At 37.8% G+C, this 15,102-nt stretch overlaps 2 protein-coding genes across 2 annotated transcripts; one reads left to right on the top strand and one right to left on the bottom strand.

The window, feature by feature from the left end:
• LOC104747027 (probable pectate lyase 10) lies at positions 7,346 to 10,245 on the top strand. The gene is made up of 7 exons (XM_010468592.2): positions 7,346 to 7,494; positions 7,588 to 7,647; positions 7,746 to 7,820; positions 8,432 to 9,074; positions 9,279 to 9,382; positions 9,462 to 9,600; positions 9,685 to 10,245. Exons 1-7 carry the CDS (start codon positions 7,412 to 7,414, stop codon positions 9,904 to 9,906), a joined length of 1,326 nt encoding a protein of 441 aa, XP_010466894.1. The 5' UTR covers positions 7,346 to 7,411; the 3' UTR covers positions 9,907 to 10,245.
• Positions 10,057 to 12,689, bottom strand: LOC104747028 (putative kinase-like protein TMKL1). The gene is made up of 2 exons (XM_010468593.2): positions 11,145 to 12,689; positions 10,057 to 11,029 (listed from the first exon to the last, which is right to left on the bottom strand). The coding sequence occupies exons 1-2, from the start codon at positions 12,526 to 12,528 to the stop codon at positions 10,386 to 10,388; spliced, it is 2,028 nt and encodes a 675-aa protein (XP_010466895.1). The 5' UTR covers positions 12,529 to 12,689; the 3' UTR covers positions 10,057 to 10,385.

Raw genomic sequence — 15,102 nt, 5'->3', positions numbered from 1 at the left:
AAAAAGACATTGACATTCCACGAGATCCTCACTTGTACGTCAACCATCTCATTGATTTTGAGACAAAATGCTGGAAGGTAGAGAGGTTGGGAGAGTTGTTTGATCCAGCGGATATACCTTTAATCCTAGGACATAAGCCTAGTAGGGTTTTTGATGTGGATGACTATGTTTGGGTTCATACAAAGTCGGGTCAATACACTGTCAAGTCGGGATACCTACTAGCGATACAACAAAAACAGGAGGAAACTTAGTATTTGGAGCCGAGCACAACAGCCCTTAAAAATCATGTGTGGAAGCTGCGGACATCTAAGAAGACTAAACATTTCTTATGGCAAGCTTTATCTGGATGTGTTTCTACCTGTAGCCGTCTTGCGGATAGACACTGCAGAACTGATCGTTGTTGTGCATGCTATGGGGCAGAGGAGGAGTCTATTAACCATGTTTTGTTCGACTGTCCTCCCGCTGCTCAGGTTTTGGCCCTATCGGGCTTAACAACAACTCCAGGAGTCTTCCCGTGTCAAGCTCTTTTCACTAACTTTGACTTCCTGTTTTGGCGAGCAAAAGAGCTAGGTACGGAGGAGGAACAGCTTCACAGCTTCCCTTGGGTTGCCTGGTACATCTGGAAAGCGAGAAACGACAAGGTCTTTAACAATAAGGATGTTCCACCGCTAGATACTCTACAACTTGCGGTTTCAGAATCATAGCTCTGGAAGCTAGCCAACTGGTGGAAGAGACCAAAGCTGTGGACGAGACGCCGGTCCACCAACTAGAGATGGAGGATACAACGCTCCCTCAGGGTGTCTTGTCCTGCAAAGTGGATGGCTCATGGAAAAAAGAAGACTCGGTGACGGGTATTAGCTCGGGTTGTAAGGTATTGATCAGCCCATCTGTGGTCTAAAGGAAATACCCTGTGCGTTATCACCTCTTCATGCGGAATTAGAAGCTTTATGCTGGGCTATGGAAAGTGTTTTATCCCTGGGACATACAACAACTCACTTCGAAACAGACTGTCAGGAAATTCTCAGTGTGTTAGATGAATCTAAGGATTGGCCAGTGTTTGCATCAGAACTCGATCTACTGCGATCATATCAAAAGAGGTTTTCTTTTTTCTCTATCAGCTACATCCCTAGACTGTTTAATGTCTGTGCCGACTGCCTTGCAAAGGCAGCTCGAGTACGAGGTAGTTTATTCTCCCATGTAAGCCCGCAGGTTCCGGGTTGGTTAGCTGTTGAGGCTAACCTTTTAGAACTGGCTTAATAAAATATGAAGTTTTTGAGGTAAAAAAAAATATATATATATATATACGGAAAATTTGGTCATAACTTGTCTTGAAGACAATTTTGTGTGCTCACAAAAAAAAATGCATTTTGATTTATTCTTTGATTTTATCTCGTGCATTTAGTATTCTTTTGTATGAACTTTCACCAATTTTATTGAAAAAAAGTTATTCTTACTGTTCTAGGAGTTGTGTCTATTTCACGACTCCAATAGATCTTTACTCCCAACCCTTGTCACCAAACATGAAACTCATGTCTGCTCATGTACTGTCCATGTCAAACCGGCTACAAAACGTGTGTGGTTAATGTCCATAGACATGGCTCTTATGTGAGAGAGAACCCACCAGTTATGTTACGGTTTGACAGTGTGACAACCCGTCCCATTGACCCCACTAGCCCACTGCTAGCTTGCCCCCATAGGCCCGAAGCTGGCCCTGCAGGGCATCGATCCTAACCCCTCACTGGGCAAATGGAACTATTCATCCAAATCCACAGTAGGTTATTGGTGCGCTAGGCGTTCCTCGAACCCTGGTCCCCACCCTTTAACAACCTTCCCAATAACAGGGAAGGTTGTCCTGTGGGAAGGTTGTTAAAGGGTGGGGACCAGGGTTCGAAGAACGTCTGGCGCACCAATAACCTACTATGGATTTGGATGAATAGTTCCATTTGCCCAGTGAGGGGTTAGGATCGATGCCCTGCAGGGCCAGCTTCGGGCCTATGGGGGCAAGCTAGCAGTGGGCTAGTGGGGTCAACGGGACGGGTTGTCACATATGCAGGTCAATTGGTGACAGCTTGTCCTGTGGGAAGGTTGTTAAAGGGTGGGGACCAGGGTTCGAGGAACGCCTGGCACACCAATAACCTACTGTGGATTTGGGTGAATAGTTCCATTTGCCCAGTGAGGGGTTAGGATCGATGCTCTGCAGGGCCAGCTTCGGGCCTATGGGGGCAAGCTAGCAGTGGGCTAGTGGGGTCAACGGGACAGGTTGTCACATAAAAATCGATTTTTATTGTAACAACCCGTCCCGTGGACCCCACTAGCCCCCCGCTAGCTGCTCCAACGGACTGTCTGTGGTCCCCGCTAGCCCACTGCTAGCCGTCCCAACAGACCCCAAGCTGGCCCTAACCTATCACTGTGGAAATCCAAATCCACCAGTAGGTTATTGGTACGCCAGACGTTCCTTGAACCCTGGTCCTCACCTTTTAACAACCTTCCCACAGGACAAGTTGCCACCAATTGATCTGCAGGGCCAGCTTGGGGTCCGTTGGGACGGCTAGCAGTGGGCTAGCGGGGACCACGGACAGTCTGTTGGGGCAGCTAGCGGGGGGCTAGTGGGGTCCACGGGACGGGTTGTTACAGACAGTTATCTTGTTTGTATCATGATGATAGCTTCAAAGGAAGCTCTTATTGCTCCAAAGTTCAAAAAGGTTCTTGAGATGGTTTATGCACTACTTCGAGTAGCTCCACTCATGCCGGCACGAAGCATAACTGCAACCAACTTATCAACGTCATAGTCTCTGTTTGACAATGACCATTGTGTCTACCATGGATATACTCATGGAAGATCCTTCAGCAAACCTTGATCTCTCATGGGTCAAACTGCTTTCTAGCATCTGTCCTAAAGCTCTTTTGGATCCTTTGTTGAATTATGTTACCTATCTTTGAATGGTATTGGGGAATACCTCTTTTGCTTCTGTGTTAAACATTGGATCTTTGAATCCTACTCTATTGTACTTGGTATTGTGATGAATGAAATCAAGTATTTTGACAAAAAAAAAAAGTTTTTCTTATTTTCCAAATTCTCCAAAATAACCATTTGGGAAAGAGTTGTCGATTAGTGAGGTCTTGTGTATGATAGAAATTGAGAATATTGAATATGGTCTCTTCAAGATCATCGGAAGGATGATATGGAGTTGTATAAATGGAGTGTTCAAACTTTTGATTAAAATTGTAAAATCAGAAAGAACTGTGTGTGGATGTGCATAATGGTGCATCAACATCCTTCTGGTTTGATAAATGGAGTTCGATAGGCTGTTTACATGACTTACTGGGAGACAGGGGTTTCATCGATCTTGGTATCACAAAATCAAACACTGTGGCTGACGTAATGGATATGCAGAGGAGACGGAAGCATCGGTTACCTATATTAATAGCTGTAGAGGAAGAGATTCAGAAACAGAATCTACGTCGTTCTTGTGACCATGACATCCCTCTGTGGAAAGGTAAACACGACTGTTACCGCAACAGCTTTTCAACCAAAGATACCTGGCAACATATTCATGCCCCCCACCCACAACTGGATGATTTCAAAGTCATTTGGTTCCCACAAGCTACTCCAAAGTACGCCTTTCTCACCTGGTTGGCAATTAAAAACAGACTCGCTACGGGGGAAAAACTACAACAGTGGAACCCTCAGGCAGACGCAAGGTGCATTCTCTGCAATCACTCGCTAGAAATGAGAGAACATCTCTTCTTTGAATGTCACTATACGCAACTGGTGTGGGAAAGTTTAGCTGAAAAGCTACTTGCAGATAAATACACAGGTCGCTGGAAAGATGTCATCTCCCTTCTTGCGGGTAATACACTGGATAAAACTCTGAAGCTAATTCTCGGTTATACTTTCCAAACAACCATTCACTCGGTTTGGAGGGAAAGAAACAGTCGACGCCATGGAGAATCCCCCTTGACAGCAGAGCATCTGATCAAACTAATAGACAAGAATGTCCGGAACCGTCTTAGTACACTTCAAGGTAGTTTCGCCACAACCATCCAAGTTTGGTTTGCAGCTAGGTTCTACTGAATGTATTCTCTTTTAAAATGTTTTAAAGTTTCTACCACAAATTTTGTAAAACGTTTATTTTCTTTTGAATATAATTTAACATTAAATTAAAAAAAAAANAAAAAAAAAAAAAAAAAAAAAACTGTGTGTGAATTAATTATTAGATATCCATCGGAATAAATACAAACTATAGATTTAAGGAATTGACGAAAAAAGTATAGCAGCTATAATCCAGTAGATCATTACTATAATCCAGTGAATGATTATCAAATAAAGTTAATCGAAGTAATGTTCATGTGTCTTGATTAACGGTGATAACCGGCCGGCCATGTGGCTTGTCTTATGTGCAAAAGTCAATGCCAAAACAAATGTGCTTCGAGTAATGCCCTCCTTAAACTTCCCACCTTTTCCATATATTATATTCTTTTAGTGTGATTCTATATTTCTATCTATACACATTTTTCTACTAATTAATAAACTGCATAGATTGATTTCCCTTGTTTGCCCAAAAAAAAAATATTGATTTCCCTCAAATCAAATTTCGAGTTACATTATTTTTCAGGGTCCTTGTAATTTATGTAAATGTAACCATCCAGTTGTTCCTTCAAAAGTTCTTTATGTCATAGATTTCGATTTTTTTTCTTTGAGCATCAATAAGTTTACATGCACATGGGTGCACAAATGATATGCTTACAATATATATAAGTCCGCGTGATACTGAGTTTGCTTATATAAATTTATCCATAATGAGATGTCTTTTCCTGATATGAAGCTACCAATAATATGATTATTAGCTAGTGATAATACTCGTACGACATATGGATGCAATGGCTGTATATATATTGTATGAAACTTTAAGAAGTCAGCTTGATTTTCTATTATTAATGAAATAAGATTGAAGTAGATAGCTAGCGACATGTATAATATGTAATATAGACCTCAATTTTTTTTCATAAATTACTTCATTGGTCTAAGTCATAATTACTAAATAAAAGCGATGCTAAAAGTTCGTGTAAACTACATTATATGTGATATACATATTGCAAAGTTTAACTGATTAAAAAAAAAAAGTTTAACTGATATTATCTTGGTTTCTCTATGGTAAGATTCCGACCACAATGGCACATGTGTTCTTTTGATTTTTCATTCGTAGTTCCTCCAAAGACTAGACATTGCAGATAGTTAGATATTTAATATATATTTGGAGTTTATGGTTGGCATAATAATTTATCGTTTCGAACTAAACGTGCATGTACTCATCCTAGAATTCTATTCGAGTACAACATCTATATAAAAACTTAGATTTAATTCATAGAAATTGACTTTACGTATTTGCCAAAATCACATGCTTAATAATCAGTTTGATGATGAGCGCCATTTCATCAATATGTAATTTCGTCTACATGGGTATATGCATTGTACTTACTAATCATGCAAATACGTTTATACCTTAATCTTTAACAACAAACAAGACATGCAAATACATTAATAAATGCATGGCATTATCCATAACCACGACGTCAAACCTAATATTATAAATCGGTACCTAACCTCAAAATTTCTCAAGTCGGCGTTTTGATTGAAACTAGAGAATAATTAATATACATGCAACATTAAACATATAATATAGCAAGCATGAAAATATAGACGTGGTTTCCATGCAATTTGTAGTACTCGAAAGGCCGAAACACCGACCAATAAAAAAAAACTTATAATTATTGTTTGGGCAAAATTAATCGATTCGTTTAAAGACTACGGAAACAAGAAACATATATTGAATAGTTGCTTTTATTAACAAAATCTCGAGCTCAAATACAAGAATTCAAGGCACAGCGAATCAATCTATAAACCCTAGCCGCATTCTAGAGTTGAGTCGTGTGTTTTGTGTTTTAGGTCTCTTGTTTTGTTCTCGATGATCCCTCTCATGGAAGCTGCTCTCCTTTTATATAGAGATCCTTTATCCTAATCCCTTAGGATTTGTTTTGGGCTTGCCGACTCTATCTATGATAGGATCGGTCACGAGATTCTTAGCCCATTAGTAAAGTTGGTCTCGTTATGTAAATAACTATTAGTAATCTAATATACTCGTTATGTAAATAACTATTAGTAATCTAATATAGTATAATATATGTAAATTTATGCCCAGCGGTTAAAGATTCATAATAGATAACGTGATCATTGTTACACTGTAAACATTTTAAAGTATAAGAATGGCCGCATCTTCGAAAATTAATTTGGGCTTAGTTCAAAATAGTTATCAAATAAATTATCTTATTATAAACAAACTTCTTAAGTTGTGTGTTTGGATTAAAATTAAAGCATTCACCATAAATTTTAAGAGAAAATATAAAATTTGATATAGATTTTTTATTAATAATTTATAATCCATAATATGATAAAAGGAATTCTTTATCTATTGTACTAAATTAGGAAAATGAATTAATTTCTGCATAAATATATATATATATATATATAAATTTACGATGAAAAAAGTCTTAATTGTGGTAAATGATTCTTTGCTAATATAATTGAAGCAATAATATTATGCATCCGTTTTACTAATTAACTGAGATATTAAACTAATTATTCTGATTATAGTGATTGAGAATTTGAAAGTTTTAATGTACTTGTACATCTAGATTTTTAGGAGTATTATTGCTAATTAGCATGTACAGTTGAGAGTTAAAACTGTTTTCAATTGAAGAGTGTTGTTTTAACATTATTTTTGTTTAAAAAAAAGTGTCATTTTGTATTCTTTTAAATGAAATATTAGCCGCATGTGGTTACTTCTGTAAATCATTCCTACCCCAATTGGCTCACTTGAGCTGATCTAATTCGATATTGTTGTCAAAAAAAAAAAAAATTAAATGAAATATTAGCATTTGTAAATTAATTGAAAATATTTTTGAAGCTAATTAACGTGTATATATATATATATTAAATGTCCATTAACTAAAACAGATAATTTTTATAAAAAAAATTATCAAGATTTTTTATTAGTATAGCAGTTTGGTAAGAAAGAACTAACCGGGAAAGTGGTTACATACCTCCCAAAATTTGGTTAAGGCTAAAAAATAAAGTCAAAACAATGTGATTCAACCATATATATCACGGAAGACGACAGTTAATAAACGCCGTTAAATGAAACTGATCCCACCGTACGAGAAATCTTAACGTCAAGTGGAATAATAATAATAATAGTTAACGGAGTTAAGCTGCTTCTTCCTACCTTCGTTGCTTGCCTATATATAAAGATGTGATTTCATCTTCAGCTTCTTCAACTTAGATCTCTCTCTCTCCCCTCCTACATTTGTCTCCATTAAGAACAAAGGAGAGAGAGCTTCAATATATCCAACAATGGCGGTCTTCAATAGCAGAAGCTTCTTAGCTCTCTCAGCAACTCTAATCATTCTAGCACTATGTGTAAATGCATCAACAATGTAAACCTTCGAGCATTTCGAAACTTTCCAAATCTATCTACTAGTTAAAGGGGAGAAGTAACATTTGTCTCTACATTTTTTTTTTGTTTACAGGGCAAACGAAACAGAGGAGCCCAAGTCTCATAGCTCGAGTAATTCATCAACGGCTAATAGGTAAGTCTTTTAAACTTCCTAGTCAATCTCAGCCGTTCAGATTTAATCAACGAAAATGCTAATACGACCTCGTTTTGAAATTGCTCTGTTTTTTTCAGGTTATCTAACGACGACGGTGCATGGAACGAACATGCCGTTAAAAACCCAGAAGACGTAGCTGCAATGGTCGACATGTAAGATCTCTCTCCCTTTATAAATATGTTTTTTTAAATATAAATAGCAGTTAATAATAAGACATTTTTATTTCACTTTCATATTAATAACCCCTTCAGATAGTCAAACGTTGTGTTTCCCTTAAAAGTATTAAGTTACATAAAATAACAATAAAAATTTGCACCTATAATTTTCCCATAAATGTTTTTATTCTATATCTCTAATTTTAGAAAGAAAACCTCGTTTTAGTGTTATAGCACAACTTGGGTTTTATATGCGACACAGACACGCCGTGATCGCCATTTAAAGCGCCTCTCTCCTCGCTATTTTTTTCCTCACCCCACCGACGCAATTTCTTTTTTTTTTGTTTGTAATAAATGTTTACACATTTTTGTTGTATAAAGTTTTCTTCTACTAACATTTATTTTAAAAACATTACAAAAATAGAAAATTATAAAGGTGTCCGTATGGTTCCGTATCATATGGTTACATTAATTACACCACATGGTTAGCTTCTTCCACTCCTCCACGTGACTTCAAGGGCTTTAATGTGAAATCAAAACATTTACGGGTTAATTTGATAACAAGTTTAAAATTAAGTTCTCTTTCTGTTATTTCTTTAATATAACAGGACGATTAAGAACAGTACAGAGCGGAGGAGGTTAGGATTCTTCTCATGCGCCACCGGGAACCCAATCGACGACTGTTGGAGATGTGATCGGAACTGGCATCTCCGTCGTAAGCGACTCGCGAACTGCGCGATTGGATTCGGTCGTAACGCAGTCGGAGGACGCGATGGTCGTTACTACGTCGTCACGGATCCGTCAGACCACGACGCGGTTAATCCTCGACCGGGAACGCTCCGTCACGCCGTGATCCAAGACCGTCCGCTATGGATCGTGTTCAAGCGCGACATGGTGATCACTCTGAGTCAGGAGCTAATCATGAACAGCTTCAAAACGATCGATGGACGTGGCGTGAACGTAGCGATTGCCGGCGGTGCTTGTATCACGATCCAGTTTGTGACGAACATTATCATCCATGGGATTAATATACATGATTGTAGAAGGACTGGTAACGCTATGGTTCGTAGCTCGCCGTCGCATTACGGGTGGAGGACTATGGCGGATGGTGATGCGATTTCGATATTTGGATCGAGTCATATTTGGATTGATCACAATTCGTTGTCTAATTGTGCTGATGGATTGGTTGATGCTATTATGGGATCTACTGCTATTACTATCTCCAATAACTATATGACTCACCACAACGAGGTTTGCTTCCTTTGCCTGATTCTACTTTGCCTTACATTTACCAAATTTGCTGAGCTTCTGTGGAGATAGTGTCGTGAACTGAATTGTGTAGGTTGTGGTGAAGATGGCTAGTGTGTTTTTGTCTTTTGATCTTTAGCTTAATAGCTGCCGAGACAATGGACTTTTTCATAAGTTGAGAAGAGTTTTTATTGATGGGAATGGCAGGTTATGTTGATGGGGCATAGTGATTCATACACCAGAGACAAGATGATGCAAGTGACCATAGCATATAACCATTTTGGGGAAGGGCTTATACAGAGAATGCCGAGGTTCTTGTCTTCATCCGTTTCCAATGATTGTGTTTGCTACAGAAGACAAGAGTGCTGATGCTTTTGCTGTTATTTTCAGGTGTAGACATGGTTATTTCCATGTTGTAAACAATGATTACACTCACTGGGTAATGTATGCAATTGGTGGAAGTGCTAACCCTACCATTAACAGCCAAGGCAATCGGTTCCTTGCCCCTGGAAACCCTTTTGCCAAAGAGGTATACCATAAGTTCTCTCTTTGATCAATCTTAGTTAATTGAAGTAGGACAGATGGATCTAAATGCAATATTTTGATTTAATAGGTGACGAAGAGGGTGGGTTCATGGCAAGGGGAATGGAAGCAATGGAACTGGAGATCGCAGGGAGACCAAATGCTCAACGGTGCCTACTTCACTAGATCTGGAGCTGCTGCTCCTGCAAGCTATGCCAGAGCATCTAGTTTGGGAGCTAAACCAGCTTCCGTTGTAAGAATGCTTACCTACAGCTCCGGTGCCCTTAAATGCAGGTATGGTATGCGGTGTTAGTTAATTGTATAATCCTCAAACCCAAGACCAAAGAGGATACTGACTAGCTCAGGGAAACAAAAGAAGAAAAATAATTTGTTTTCTTCGTTCCCGTCTTTTACATATCATTGTCTCTTTTTTTTTTTTTTTCGTTTCTCTTCCTTCTCTTCCTTCTCTTTTACCATCTTAGACTCGTCTCTGCTTCAAATCGTCAACCTGGGCCAGCTTTGATGAGCTTCAGTGTTGTTCGACTCCAAATTGTAGTACAGTGCATCATTCTTCTTCTTCTTAATCCTCATTACTCATTTGGTGTATCATCATGTATCATATATTCTTCTATCAATATAATTACTTTGAACTGCTTCTGTTACACCATTCTCATCAACAAATATAGATTAAAATCAAAATCAAAATGGTTTCTTGCCAATGAAACAAATGCAAATAGCCAACTAAAGTAAGAAATTACAAACAAACAAAAAACTTGTAGAAGATAGATTGACTCAAAATGGAGTTTCGGCGTCGCTCCTGGTTTCTGTTGGGCTGTACAATGCGGATCTATTCCTCGGTCTGTTCTCTTCCAACTGCTTCACAACCTCTTCCATGGTGGGTCTAACTGTTGTAACAGGAGCACAACATCCCATTGCCAGCTTCAATGCATGAACCAAACCTTCTTCCATGGGGCTCCTAATTCCTTTCATTGCCTCCAAGTCAAAAACCTCCATTGTCGTCTCTTCCAACACCGCAGCTTTAACCAAAGAAGGCAGATCCACATATTCATTACCGTTCCTTCCACTCTTTCCCGGTTTCTTACCCATCAGTATCTCCAAGAGAAGGATCCCAAAGGCGTAAACATCACTCCTTGGATTGCACTTCTTCATCTTGTGAAGTTCAGGTGCTTTGTACCCGTCGGATTTCGCCTGCGAAACGATCTCATCGGCTACTGCCTGTACCATTATCTTGTCAAGTCCAAACTCAGTGAGCCTTGCAAAGAAAAAGTCGTCCACAAGCACATTCTTTGACCTAATATTTCCATGGATGACAGGAACTTCTTGTCCGGTATGAAGATAAGCAAGTCCTCTCGCTATGCCAAGTGCAATCTTGTGTCTCCTGGCCCAATTCAGAGGTGGCTTTCCAGGTTTACTTTCTGCACATCATTCAAACAACAAACTTCAACATACGAATAACTAAAAAAATCAAAGCAAGAAGGACTTGTAACAAGATGATAAAATGGGAAGAAGATGGATAAAGAAAGCAAATACCGTGCAACAAATCATGTAAACTTATGTTGGGAAGATAGTCATAGATGAGAAGCTTTTCTCCTCTTTTCCCCTGATAGAAAGCTCTCAAAGGAACCAAATTCTCATGCCGAATACGCCCCAATTGCCTTATAACAGGCAGACAAGAACTTTTATCCTTACAAGTACCTTCTCTCAACAGCCTCAAAGCAATATTCCCTCCATCACTAAGCTTTGCCTTATATACTGTACCATAGCTAGTCTTCTCCATAACTTGTCCCGTTGCATTCAAAACATCATCCAATGTCAGATTCTCACCACCTTGGAACACTATTAACTTCCCTTCACCGCCTTCTTTTTCACCGATCTCATCTTCTTCATCACCTTCTTCCATATCATCTTCACTCTCTATACTACTCTTTCTTTTCTTGTTCTGCAAATACCCTATTAACAACGAGGCCACAACAACAGCTCCAGACATTAAACCAATCACCAGACCAGCAACAGCACCTGGACTCAACCTAGAGGAGCCAAGACAAGGTTTCAAAGGCAAACCACAAAGGCTAGGACTGTTCCCTTCAAAAGATTCTGCTCCAAACTTTGATTCACCAAAATCTGGTAACATCCCACTGAAGTTATTGTGAGAAAGATTGATGCTTTCTAGTTGTAATACAGCTAAACCCTCAGGAACAAGACCCTCAAAGACATTATTTGAAAGATCAAGTGACTTCAGACCTTTAAACCTAGTTATATACTCAGGGAACTCACCAGAGAACTTATTACCACCCAAATCAAGAACTTGGAGATTACCACAAGTCGAATTTGGCAAAGCAGGCTCAGGCAAGACCCCAGACAAGTTATTACCGTGAATCTTGAAAGAGACAAGCTTATCACAGAGGTTCCAAATCGAAGGAGGCAAAACCCCAGATAGGGTGTTACCACTCAAATCAACATCAGAGAGAGAAGAAGTGTAACCAAGCTCAAGTGGGATTGACCCACTTAAAGAGTTGATGTTGAGGAACACACTTTGAAGCATAGAGAACCCACCAATCTCCCTAGGGAGTGAGCCAGTGAGATTAGCAGAAGGAAGCTGAAGAGAGAGAAGGTGAAGAGAAGAGTCGTTGAAGAGAGAGCTGTTAGTCCATTGTGGTGAAGACAGGTCACTACTACACTGAAGAGGAGACCCATCTGCAAATACCCATTTCACCCCTCTCCATTGACAAACCGGAACAGATGTATTCCAAGAAGACAACAGTAAGCTCTCACTGCTTCCTTGTAGTGAAGGCTTGATCTTTCCTAAAAGAAGCTTCACATCAGTAGAGCCAGAGAGAGATGTTCCACAATGACAGTGAAGAATCAACACAAAGAAGAAAGAAACATGAAGAAATCTCAAAACTTCCATGCCCATTTCTCACAAAGAGAGAGAGAGAGAGGTTAGTGAAGGGAAAAAGGTAAGAACTTTGAGTTTCAAGGCTGCTCCTTTGTAGCAGAAAGAGAGTGTTGACTACTTTGGTCAATCATCTCACCGGCTATGATCCAAACTCAAACCGGATTGGTTCCTTACCGTCCGATTAATCCAAAAGTTGGAATCTTTATAATCAGAAAGTGTTAAACCGGATTGATTGCTTACCGTCGGATCAAAGAGTTTAAAGTGATGGACAAGAATGGTATAAATCTACTGATTACTCCTGAATTTATAAAGTTACTTTTCTTTATAACTTTAATTGATTAAACTATTAGCACGCTCAAATTCGGAATTAAGACTTTTTATCTCTGCCAAAATAATAAAAATGATGTTCTTTTTATCAAGTTGAAGTTCTTTTTTTCTGTAAATTGGTTCATAGGGTGTTTCATACTCCTTGAACCTTGTCCGTTGATGAGTTCATTGGGAGACATGAGATAAGTGAATGAACGGTTGATGATGGAGAAGGTGGAGGAGTCTTGGATAGTTGTGGTTTCTAGAAAGACAATTTGTTGGAAGTATATATACAGAAAATGCAGAGCCAATTTTTTTTTGAAAAATGGGAAATGTGAATACCTAAGTGAGAAGAAGTTTTGTTGTCTATGTCTTTTTGTGTATTGTTTTGCCTATTTCGAAATTTTCAAGGGTGGGGATCGAGCCAGAACCGGACAATGTTCAAAACATATTTTTAGATTAGGATTTTGACATTAAACAAGACAGAGTAATTTGTTTTATTGTTTAATTAACCCGCTCTATTTTTTTTTTTTTTGTGAAAAAAATAGAGTTTGTTTTCTTCAAATTAAGCATATGGATAGAAAAACAAAATCTAATTATCTCTCTGTTTTACAAAGAGAAATCAGGTTAAAGTTATATTTTGTTTTACAAAAAAAAATATTGTTTTGTATTTTTAACACAAAATTTATTAATTAAATATCAATTTTAAACTTACTATTCCACCTTATTATTAATTTAGGGGGGAAAATGATGAATGATTTGCAAAACAACTAGCTTGTTCCCTTTACAGACTACAACTACCACTACAAATCTGTTTTAAGTCAGAGCAGATTCAAAAAAATTGTTGTAATGCTATCGAGTTTGGCTTTTAGTAATATAGAATTGTTTGAATCCCGGTTAAAAAACAATTATCTTTTATTTTGACCTTGTTGGATTTAGTCTAATCAGACTACATTTTACATAATTAGAAAACATATATGTTTGGAAGTCGGAAAATTATTTATTGTTGTATTGCATCTCTAAGGGTGACTACACAATTTCGAATCTCAATCCTGTTGGAACTGTAAAACTAAAGACCACATAATTATAGAGCAATCCTGTGTATATTCTCAAGTCTCCAGATGTATATATATCTCATGCAACTATATAGAAGAAGACAGATGAAAACATGAGAAATCACTGATTAGATTACTGACTCAAATATGTCACGTCTTTATCAACATCTGAAACTATTCAACTACCACGCTCTGCTCCTTTTGCAATCAACTTCACTTTCATAAGATCAGATTATTCATCAACTCCACTTTTTGTTTTCTTTTCTTTCTCTATTCTATTTTATAAGTCATATGTTTTCAAGTTTTCAACCGTCTTACGGCGTTGTAGTAGGGCCTGAATTGAGAAAAGTGTGGTGTGGATATTTGGCACGGGTCAGATCAATCTTTTTTAATCTCTCCATTCATTAGGTAGTGTCCATTACTCATACAACAAATGAACAAACAGGGTTCAAGGCTTCAAGCTAACCAGATAAACAAGAGAATATAATAGAATCAAAAGTGGTAAACGAACAACTCTTCTTAGAATGTCCATAGCTTGTGGTTGTGGGCGTGTGTATAAAGGAGGCCTAGTTATTTTTTCTTATTAGGCCCATCATTTTTAAGTCTTAGCCTTTAAAGACATTTTTTTTTTTTAATCGGATTAAAGACATTTTTATATCTAAACTCTTGTAAACCCTTAATAGAAAAAGATCCCCATCCCAAACTCACCACTTTTGAGAAGATTCCAAATTGCTTTTAGGGAACTTTACTAGAATGGCTTAGAAAAGCTAAAAAAAAACTAGAATGTCATTTTATTTATCAAAATTTTAAATGACAACTGAATCCTTTGAAAGGTGTGTGAGGAAAAAAAAAAATAACAAGTATGCCATTAAAAAGCCATGCCACGTATGTGCTTCTTACACAAATGTTCGAAGTTTTTGGGAGGGAAAATTCCCGCTCAAATAATCGAAATGACGATAGACATATAATTTTCAATAGAGTTATATAAATTTTGGCAGACTTATTGGATAGAGTTTGATAATTAAATAGATTAAATTGGTAGAGATAGAATAGTGATGGCAGAGATAAATTTACTTGACGGAGTTATGGTTAGCGGTAGATATATTGGGTAGATTTATTATAATGATGATAGAATTAATATTTTTTGATAGAGATATTAGTACAATGGTGACAGATATATTATGTTTTTGTCGGGTGGCAGATTTGTTTGACAGATTTATGTACTCTTTAT

Source organism: Camelina sativa, chromosome 15 (assembly GCF_000633955.1).
Source record: "Camelina sativa cultivar DH55 chromosome 15, Cs, whole genome shotgun sequence".
In the NCBI taxonomy this organism is placed as follows: Eukaryota; Viridiplantae; Streptophyta; class Magnoliopsida; order Brassicales; family Brassicaceae; genus Camelina; species Camelina sativa.
This window is presented reverse-complemented; position numbering and strand designations above follow the sequence as displayed.